Source organism: Clinocottus analis, unplaced genomic scaffold, assembly GCF_023055335.1.
Source record: "Clinocottus analis isolate CAN_PGR_092001 unplaced genomic scaffold, fCliAna1.0.p SCAF_74, whole genome shotgun sequence".
Taxonomy (NCBI): domain Eukaryota; kingdom Metazoa; phylum Chordata; class Actinopteri; order Perciformes; family Cottidae; genus Clinocottus; species Clinocottus analis.
In genome coordinates, this window is record NW_027176234.1 from 130001 (window position 1) to 141487 (window position 11487).

At 45.8% G+C, this 11487-nt stretch overlaps 1 protein-coding gene across 1 annotated transcript in view; it reads left to right on the forward strand.

Moving 5' to 3' along the window:
• Positions 1 to 9909, forward strand: part of LOC137779358 (zinc finger protein 585A-like) — a 10971-nt gene extending 1062 nt beyond the window's left edge. Inside the window, exons 2-3 of the mRNA XM_068567023.1 lie at positions 577 to 2115; positions 7719 to 9909. Coding sequence (XP_068423124.1) covers positions 577 to 2115; positions 7719 to 8473 — 2294 coding nt within the window. The 3' untranslated portion in view covers positions 8474 to 9909. The remainder of the gene's footprint in view (positions 1 to 576; positions 2116 to 7718) is intronic.
• Positions 9910 to 11487: the final 1578 nt, after the last annotated feature.

The window sequence follows — 11487 nt, forward strand, 5'->3', positions numbered from 1 at the left end:
TCAGTAGAGCTACCAGTAGAGCTACCAGTTACACCAGTAGATCTACCAGTGACATCAGTAGAGCTACCAGTAGAGCTACCAGTTACACCAGTAGATCTACCAGTGACATCAGTAGAGCTACCAGTAGAGCTACCAGTTACACCAGTAGATCTACCAGTGACACCAGTAGAGCTACCAGTAACATCAGTAGAGCTACCAGTAGAGCTACCAGTTACACCAGTAGATCTACCAGTGACATCAGTAGAGCTACCAGTAGAGCTACCAGTTACACCAGTAGATCTACCAGTGACACCAGTAGAGCTACCAGTAACATCAGTAGAGCTACCAGTAGAGCTACCAGTTACACCAGTAGATCTACCAGTGACACCAGTAGAGCTACCAGTAACACCAGTGAAGCTACCAGTAACACCAGTAGAGTTACCAGTAACACTAGTAGAGCTACCAGTAACACCAGTAGAGTTACCAGTAACAACAGTAGAGCTACCAGTAACACCAGTAGAGCTACCACAGGACTACAGATGGTTGAGGACCATTAAAATGACTGAAGAAGGTTTTGATTTTTTGTGTTTCTTTTAGAGTTTTGTCTCTCTGATGGACTTCCGAAGCGGGACGAGCTGGATCCGTTGAAGGACCCTCTGCCCGGCACTTCCTCCATGGCAGACCGCGTCTCTGAACCGGACCACCTAGCAGACCCTCCAGACGATCCGGCCGTCAAGGACGACGGCGGTGAGAGCGACGAAGAGGCGCCGCCCCACTCCTGCCGAGTCTGCGGGAAGTCGTTCAGCAGGAAGGGCTTCCTGATGAAACACCTGGAGAAACACTTGAAGGAGGTGGAGTGTGTTTGCGGTCTGTGCGGCGAGCGCTTGGAGTCCAGCGACGGCCTAAGGCGGCACCTCCAGACGCACCGCGACCGCAGCCGGACGTGCCCCTTCTGCGGCAAGAGGTTCCCCTCCATCCGCGCACAGGAGACCCACCTGAGGCTGCACACCGGGGAGAAACCTTTCAGCTGCAAAGTCTGCGGGAAAGGCTTCAACCAGAAGGGAAACATGGTGACGCACACAAGGATCCACGCGGCGGAGAAGCCGTTCAGGTGCACCTTGTGCCACAAGGAGTTTAGCCATGCCGGCTCCCTGGAGCGGCACATGAAGGTCCATGACGCGCAGAGGCCGTTCAGCTGCAAAGTCTGCGGGAAGAGCTTCAGCAAGAACGCCGAGCTGAGGCAACACGTCCGCGGCCACGAGCCCGCCGCCGGAGGTGGGCGCAGGAAACCGAGTCTGACGCCTTCTCACCTCTGCAAGGTCTGCGGGAACGCATTCCACAATAAAGGCAACTTTGTGCGGCACGCAGAGGCTCATTCAAACGATCCTGAATGCCGCTGCGGCGTCTGTGGAGAGCCGGCGGAGTCCTCGGAGAGTCTGCGGCTTCACATCCAGAGCCACAGAGAGACCAGCAGGATGTGTGACATCTGCGGCATTAGCTTCAGGGACATGGAGATCCACATGAGGACGCACACCGGCCAGAAACCCTTCAGCTGCAAAGACTGCGGCAAAGACTTCCCCAGGAAGGGATCACTGGAGCGACACAGGAAGCTGCACGCCGGCGAGAGGCCGTACATATGTGAGTTCTGTGGGAAAACCTTCGTTGAAAACACTGTTCTGAAGAGACACATCACAAGCCACACGGGAGGGAAGCCCCGCATCTACTCCTGCGACACCTGCAACAAGACCTTCACCATGAGCCAGCATCTGGACGTGCACAAGAGGATCCACACCGGGGAGAAACCCTACACCTGCAGGGTCTGCGGGAAGAACTTCCGGCAGATCGGCAACCTGGACTCCCACATGAGGATCCACACTGGGGAGAAGCCGTTCATCTGCAGCCTCTGTGGGAAGCGGTTCCGCCAGAAGATCTCACTGGAGACACACGAGCGGTTCCACAAGAAGGAGAAACCGTTCGGCTGCCCGCTCTGCAGCAAAGGCTTTGTCCAGAAGATCGACCTGAAGAGGCACATGCTGACGCACACGGGGGAGAAACCCTACAGCTGCAGCATCTGCGGGAAGAGCTACCAGGAGAAACGCTCGGTCGACGCCCACATGAAGGTCCACGCCGGAGAACGTCCCGGAGAACCGCCCGGAGAACGACCCGGGAGGGACTCCGAGATGACGCCGAACATGAACCGCCAGGAAGGAGTTCACTCCAACTTCATCCAGCTGTGACCTCTGTCCAGCTAAATTAATATATATATATATATATATATATATATATATATATATATATATATATAGTGGACTACTCTATATATGTGAATGTCTCTGGAGCTTTTATCTCTTTTCTAACGGAAGATATTTAAATGGGAAGGAATCAAAGAGACTGAAGCTGAGCATCAGAATGTGTGCAGATTAAAATGGATTTAAATCAGTTTAAACATCTTCAACCAATATTTACTGTTCAATAATCAAAGTAAGTCAACATCATATGAAACTGAAGCAGTCTGAATCTGTTTTTATTCTGATTTATTACGCAGAGAAACATCAATATAATAATACAATAGATAGTTTTTAAATAAAGTTTTCTTCTGTCTGTTCATGTAAAGACTTTCATGTTTAGTTTCTTTCTCCAGGAAATCGACACTGAATAATGTTGTTAATGTTTAAATACACAGCTTATATTCATGTTAAACATTACATTTTACGTATATGGCCCACAGAGTGTTATATTTATATTTTAATAATGATAATTTGTATTACAGAGCACAAAGTCAATGCACAGACACGAATGGTTGCAAAAAAGCAAATTTTTGTCCGGGCAGTGTGGACAGCGCCTTTTGATGTGAGACTTCAGCCAATCAGTGCTGAGAAGCTCGGTCACCAGTCCCCTGAAGCAGAGCTGATAGCAGCCGTCATTCAGATGCTGTTGTGGGACTATGGATAATATTATGAACCCAGGCACCATGGAGGTTGATGTTCACGATGTAGAATTTACACAACAAGTGTAAAGCAGAACTAGTGGGTATATAAATGGTGGAAACGGTAACTGTTTTCACATAGATAAGCCACGCCCCCTTTCAGGTGCGAGTAACATTTGCAACGCGTTTGGTGTGAACGCAGCTTTATTGTTCGCCCTCCGCTCCAGCTGAGGTCGCTGTTCGCTTCCGCCGCTCCAAAGGGTACTGTCGCCTCGGCGGACCTCCGTGTGCGTGTGCGCGGCCCCGCTGCTCTCTTTGTCCGCACTAGAGGAGCACAATGTGCGCGTGCGCGGCCCCGCCGCTCTCATCCCCGCACCAGAAGAGCGCGATGTGCGCCGTGCGGCTGCTGCGGGTGTCGGTACGCGAGCGGCTCGGCGCCGCCGCCGAAGACGTTCTGCTGCGGGTGCAAACAGGAGAAGAAGCGGCGGAGGGCCCGGCGCTCAGAGCGCTGCTCACCGAGCGGCTCGCGGCGGCTGCGGACGAGATTGTTGGTTTGTTGGAGGAAACCGTGGCGGAGTACGAGCACCGAGCGGAGCGGGCCGAGCGGGAGCTGTGCCGCCAGAGGAGGCTGCTCGAGGCCGTGCTGAAGCCCCGCGTCACGCTGCAGCGAGCCGGTACGTCCCAGAGGGTTAGGAGCGCTAAGCTAGCAGCCGCTGCTAACAAGGGCCCCGTACGAAGCAGCCCGCAACGCATCATGGGAGCTATAGTTTTTATTTTCTCAATACATTTGACTTTTAATCTGTATACATGTACTATGTATACTAGTATACAATGTACTAGATACTATGTATACGAGTATACAATATACTAAAAACTATGCATACTGTTTACAATGTCCTAGATACTAGATAGATAATTACTTTATTGATCCCCGAAGGAAAATTCAGGGTCCAAATCTCTCAAAACATTACACAATATAATATCTACAGACACACACTCTTAAACAGGATTATCAAAAAAATAACAAACATTATTTGAAGTTGAGTGAAAAGAAGCCAGAGGAGGAGGGGGGGTTGTGCAGAGGCTTAACATAGCAAGTAGATAGTGAACAATGTGTAAACAGTGAGCAATATGTATACTACAGTATATACAATGTACTAAATACTATGTATACAGCAGTGGCGGGCAGTTGAGGTAGTCTGTAAGATGGTCAGTACTCTCTAAACATGTTGAGGTTCTCCGTGAGGTTGGCAGTGGTCTCCTGTGGAGCTAATCTTCTTTAACTCTCTGAGATCTCAGGTCATTTTCTAGATTTTATATAATTTCTCAAATGTGTTTTACATCTGAAATTGCAGAACAGTCTCAGCTCTCTATATAATGAGGCATCATTGTCTTAAGGCACAAGTGTAACGTTATATTATGGCCCTAAAGCTGAAATTATATATATATATATATATATATATATATATATATATATATATATATATATATATATATATATATATACACACACACTATTTGGGAACTTCTTCATATCTCTTGTGAAAACATACCTTTACTCATGTGGTTCAACTGTTTTGGTGCTAGACATTGTTTTACCAAAAGGTCTAAGGTTCACAAAAGTAGTGGAATATATGAATAAAATGGAAGACACGTGTAAATAAATCTGAATAAGTCTGAAACCAATTTTATTGTTGTATGTCCGGGATGAGCCGTGGCTGGCTTTGCGGCCTGCGTGCGGCCTGCTGGTGATCTACAGAGACGGACTAGAGCTGCTGCAGCGATGCTGTATGTTGTCCTCTGGACCCTGGCAGCTGAGAATCCTCTTTGTAAAATACATCACTAATAGTTAGTGTAAGATCACTGAAGAGAGTAACGATTACACACCAACACGTAACAAATGCGACATGCTAACGGTGCTAAGATAACGGAGAGCCAGCTATGGTCAGGGCACAAGCTAAAAATGCTTCTGCTAGCTCTGGTTAGCAGAAGCTAACCACGATAGTTTCAATGTTTCAAACCCATAACAGAGATTTAACACTACTAGACGTACTAAGTTCACTTCAAGAAAGTTAACGGGGATCGTGACAATATTTTATTATGCACTGTTCAGTCACATAGACATCCTGAAGCCGTCTACGCGTTAGCTTGCTATCACTAGCTCCGTCTTAGCAGCAGCTCTAGCTGGCTTACAGTTCCCGTTACTACGTAAATATGCTATTGCAAAGTTCTGTAGATACACTTACCCATTTTTCAATGGATCTCTTTTATTGGCGTTGTCCTCTTTATCGCAGGTATCGTATCCTTCAGGCTGTGAAGCTGTGCTGTGCTCTCCAGTATAGCTTCGGCTGAGGCTCAGGCTAAACTGCCTGCTTCTCTCTTTCTCACACACACAGTGAAGCTGTGTGTGTATAATATGACACAGCTGTGTGTACAAGGCTCATATCTCACTGTGTGAATCACCTACGATGACGCAAGAATAGGACAAGGAAGTGTAACATCTAATGATTCCGCAAGATTTGAAACCATATCTCTGTGACCTATTATTGCGAAGATAGTAATATTTATAAAACGTCAATATCTGCGGCGCCGCGCCACTCAATTCGGGCGGGTTAAACACATCCTCCTTCACTGGTCGTCACTCTTTCCCCGTAACCAGCAGATAGCAGCAGAGAGAGTATTAGTTTGTATTAGTACACACAAACCCCCGGTTGCTACATTTTAAACCCCATTGTTTGTCTGTGTGTGATCATACTAGTATAATATACTAGTATTTATTATAAATTTATACTTTTCTCTAACACGATGTAGAAGTATGTATTCAAGCCCTTTCTGACAAATTGAGAACAGAGACGTCTTTAAAGTTAGAGGCGATGTGGTGAGACGATGACTGGCCAGATGTTAAAGGCGTCTTTAAAGTTACAGCAGTGTACTGTTTATGCTGTGAGCTTCCGATCAGACTGAACAGATTGGACATCAGTTTAACATTCAATGTTGTGAAATTTACTCAAAATGACATGAAATTGCTACACAATTTGACAAACTAATAGCACGCCAGTAATACTACTAAACTAATGCTACCAAACTTATTCTGCAAAGCTAATACTCCAAAAGTAATGCTATTCTCATTGGCTTATCTTGAATCGGGTCTCAGTGGCAGTAGGTCCGGCAGGCCGAGCCAGGCTTCCCTCTCACCAGCAACACTTTCCAGCTCATTTTGGTGATCCGAGGCATTCCCATTCCAGCTGAGAGATGTAATCCCTCCAGCGTGTCCTGGTCTTCCTCTGGGCCTCCACATCCAACTCCTACCTGTTGAACGTGCCTGGAAAAACCTCTACTGGGAGGCGTCCAGGAGGCATTTCCTTACTCTATCTCTAAGGCTGAGCCCTACAGAGGAAACTCATCTACTTACTCTATCTCTAAGGCTGAGTCTGCCCCGGAGACCGACTGGCCCGTTGTAATGGGTCGGGCATCCCATTCTCCTATTAGAACCCCAGAGGGACCCGGTCGAAAGCCTTCTCTATGTAGACTGGTTGTACAATCTCCCAGGACCCTTTCAGTAGTCTTGCGAAGGTAAAGAGCTGGTCCACTTTTTCTATTGAATCTGAGGTTCGACAAGCAGTCGGCGCCTCCTTTCCAGCACCCTGGCATAAGCTTTCCCCAGGAGGCTGAGCAGTGTGATACCCCGATAGTTCACACTCTCCGGTTCCCATTTATTAAATTGGGAACCATCACCCTGGTCTGCCAGTCCATGGGCACTGTTCTAGACCCGAATGCGACATTGAAAAGGCTAACACTAACGACCACCACCACTCCCGCCCGGCGCTTGTCACCCTGGGCAACTCCAGAAAAGTCCACCCCTTCTCCAGGAGCTTGGTTCCAGAACCAGTGCTGTTTATGGAGGTGAGCCCAACTATGTTGCCGCCCGATGTACATAGCACCTGACCCCGATGCTTGTCCTTGTGGGTGATGAGTCCAAAGGCTGGCTGCTCCCTGTTGTTTCTTTGGGCTGAGCCCGACCTGGCTCCGAGAGGGTGCCCCGGTTCTCCTGGTCCGGGGCCGCTATACATCAAGGTTCTTTAAACAGGTCTTTGTCTGGGCTCTCCCCTGAGATCTGTTTGCCTTTTGGGACTCGACCACCAAGTAAAGGAGGAATATGACCACACTAATACTAGACCATTAATTTACAGCCGCTAATTCTACTAAGCTATAACTTAAGTATTAGCTTTAGCTTTCACTATGATTCTGTAGTTTAGGCCTCATTGTCATTCTGTGGCTTCTAAAACCAGAAGCAGCCGCTTGTAAAACATGAACACTTATGTGTATTTCCTGTTTCCCGCAGATGTACAGCGACTGTTGGAGAATGAAGAGCAGCAGGACTGGAGTTTCAATCTGGACCAGGAGGACCCAGAGCCCCCACACATTAAAGAGAACCAGGAGGACCCAGAGCCCCCACACATTAAAGAGGAACAGGAGGAACCCTGGACCAGTCAGGAGGAAGAGCAGCTTCAAGGGCTGGAGGAAGCTGGTATCAAGTTCAAGAGTGAAGATGATGAAGAGGAAGCTCAGTCCTCACAGCTTCATGAAAGACTAACTGAACAGATGGAAACAGAAGCTGATGGAGAGGATTGTGGAGGACCAGATTCAGACAGGAACTCAGATCCACATTTACAACCACTTAATGAAGACGATTTTCCGGACTCTTCTGAGACCGATGACTCCGATTGGTCACAAACCAACGAAGCCCGGTTGGGGGTTGAGGCTCAGAAACACAGCGACGTCTCTGAGAGCAATAGCGGCTCTTCAGCGAAAGAGAGACCATTTCCATGCTCTTATTGTGGGAAAAGTTTCAGCCTGAAGGGCAATTTGAACCGACACGTCAGAGACCACACGGGCGAGAGGCCGTTCCCGTGTACCGGCTGTAATAAAACCTTCAAAGACAGTGGCTCGCTGACAGCTCACATGAGGTGTCACACAGGCGAGCAGCCATACAGCTGCTTGTTCTGTGGGAAGAACTTCAGCGGGCGAGGGAACATGACCAGGCACATGAGGATCCACACAGGAGAAAAACCCTTCACCTGCTCGGTGTGCAGTAAAAGTTTTCACGTGAAGGAACACCTCAACAGACACATGAAGTACCACACGGGGGAGAAACCCTTCAGCTGCTCCATCTGTGGCAAAGGGTGTGCGCAGAAAACGGACCTGAAGAAGCACATGAGGGTCCACACGGGAGAGAAACCCTTCAGCTGTCCCTTCTGTGGGAAGTGTTGCGCTGAAAAAGGCGACTTGACAAAACACATGAGAGTACACACGGGAGAGAAACCCTTTAGCTGCAACGTGTGTGGCAAAAGTTGTGCCCAGAAAGGGAGTCTGAAGATCCACATGAGGGTCCACACCGGAGAAAAACCGTTTAGCTGCTCTGTCTGTGGGAAATGTTTCACTGTTACAGGACATTTAAAGAGACACATGAAACTGCATGTGGCCGGCGGTGATGGTGGGACCGACGGGGGCGACGCAGAATCACATTCAGCCAAAGAAGAACAAAAAGTTGAATCTTTGAACGCGTGATGGATGGGTGGATTGAACACAACATGTGATGTGGCACAGACCTAAGACCAGCTCACAAGGTCGGTCCAGTACCTCAATGGCTGCTGACTAAAGTCATTGACAGTCACAAGTTCTGTTTCTGGACCAGAACCCAAGACTTTGTCGGAACCCATCAGGGACCGGTTCAGACGTGGAACCGGATCTGACAGCAGAACTCTTGGTACCCGTGCAGACGTTCCGACAATTATGTTTCTGCGGAGGTTTATGCCGACCTGGACTCAGAGGTTGGATCCTCAAACCATGACTATCGGACCTGAACCACAGGTTCCTGTTGCCAGCAAAGTTTTGCGTTGTGGGATGAGGGAATTCTGGACCTGAACAGCTTGTTGTTCAAACCTCGTCTTTTAAAATAATTAATATAATCAACAGAGACTGTTCCTTTTACTTTATCACCTTCAATTGTGATTTGCATAAAAAGAATTCAAAGGATTCAGAAATAAATGATTGTATTTATAATAAAATAGTTATACTTCTGTATATTAATCTGTTGAAGTTTCACACCTCATAATTTATCTCTAATATCTATTTTATATCAATGTCTCCTTTTATTCATTCCAGTTTCTCACCATTTCTTTTTGTAATTTTACAAGATTACATTTGAATATTAAAATCTTTTTTTGCATCATTACGTTAGAATTTACCTTAGGTAAGTAGAGTTTGAACGCACCGTATTGGATTTGAATGTAACCGCCATTAGCCGTTAGCTGCTCCTTGCTGTTGACAGACGAGCAGGTTACTTTGATTAATCCAAGCGACATGATGGGAATACATTTTAATCCAATAAATATTTGAACAAGGCTAAAGTTGCTCTGCTAAACACAAATAGCGAACCATAGCTAGTTAACCACAAATATCTAATCATAACTACTTCAACATAAGCTAACCATAACTTGTTTGCCATAAATAGCTAGCCTCAACTTGCTAATCGTAACAAGTTCCCCAGTATATGGCAGCTGTGGCTCAGTGATTAGCATGTTGGTCTTTCAATCAAAGGATCGGTGCTTTGAATCGGGCTCTGCTCGTCCATGTCTGTGTCCTTGAGCGAGACACTGAACCCTGAGCTGCTCTCGTTGCTGAGTCTACGGTGTATAGAAGAAAAAATGAAGGTGCTAAATGAAATATAATGTAATAGCTAACCAGAACTAGCTCAGCGTGGCGAGCGTGTCCTGCGTATTTCTACAGATTGTTATTCCTGGAACATTTCAGAATCAGATATCAGAAAGAATTTATGCTGATCTCATATTTTGACTGGATATTTATTTATTCTTCATTTATTCTCCTGTTTAATGTTCCTGTTCTGTTAACATGGTCCATTGATCCATGTATTGATCTGTGATCAGTATCGAAGTGTTCATGTTGAAATGATATGTTTTAACTTGTTGTAGAGATGAACTCAAACGTCGTTATCAATTTATATCATATATAAATCAGAACTTCAACAATAAAAGTTTATTTTTACCTGAATTTGTTACGTTTTCATTCAGGTGAAGTTTACTGCTATCATTTTTGTTCATGATATTTGGATTATTGTAATAAAACTGTCATTATCATTTTTAATCATTTAAATGTATTGTTTTCAGTGTCAATAATATTCATTAATGAATTATATTATTTTTGTATTATGAATGTTATCATTGGTAATCTTGATCTAATCTAATATATATTATTCTTTTTTATTAATATATCATTAATTACATATATTTCAATTTTTACCACGATCAATAATGATTTCATCTTCATTATTATTTTTATTGGTGTCAATCAACCAATCACTTCTCAGTAACATTGTGATTAATGAGGCATTTCTTCATTGTGAAGTCGGAATTATTACATTTATTGATCGATTTGTTTCAGAATTTATCAGATTACTAGAGGTAACTAGAGTGGTTTGTCCCTCACAGGGACCCTTACTACTGAACATGGACCAAAGAAGGAGTGGTTTGTCCCTCACAGGGACCCTTACTACTGAACATGGACCAAAGAAGGAGTGGTTTGTCCCTCACAGGGACCCTTACTACTGAACATGGACCAAAGAAGGAGTGGTTTGTCCCTCACAGGGACCCTTACTACTGAACATGGACCAAAGAAGGAGTGGTTTGTCCCTCACAGGGACCCTTACTACTGAACATGGATCAAAGAAGGAGTGGTTTGTCCCTCACAGGGACCCTTACTACTGAACAGTACCTGTTCATAATAAATAAAACAGATGTATAAACTATATATGTATGTATGTTAACTTGTTGTTGCTCCAGAGTGCTGTTATATTGTTCTGATAACATTACTTTACAATAAAAGCTGCAATACTCATTACATTACATTCCATGTCATTTAGCTGACGCTTTTATCTAAAGTGACTTACAATAAGTGCATTCAACCGTAAGTACAAAGTTGGAACAACAAGAATCAAGACAGAACAATTTCTCAAATAAAGTCAAACTGCTAAGTGCTATCAGTAGGAGTCATCGAAGTGCTGCCTAAGTGCTGCTGTCATTGTCTTTATTCAAGGTATAGTCGAAAAAGAGGAGTTTTTAGTTTGCGGTGGAAGATGTAGACACTTTCTGCTGTCCTGATGTCAACGGGGAGTTCATTCCACCATCGAGGAGCCAGGACGGCAAACAATCGTGATTTTGTTGAGTGTTAAGTTCGCAGCGACAAGCTGATCGGCTGAAGCTGAGCGGAGCGGAGCGAACGAGCTGGTGTGTACGGTTTCACTATGTCCTGGATGTAGGTCGGACCCGATCTGTTTGTCGCGTGGTACGTAAGTGCCAATGTCTTGAAGCGGATGCGGGCGGCCACCGGCAGCCAGTGGAGGGCGCGGAGGAGTGGAGTAGTGTGAGTGAACTTTGGGAGGTTGAAGATCAGTCGAGCTGCTGCATTCTGGATGAGCTGTAGAGGTCGAGTTGCATCGGCAGGTAGACCTGCAGGAGGGAGTTACAGTAGTCAAGGAGATGATCAGAGCCTGGACCAGAACCTGT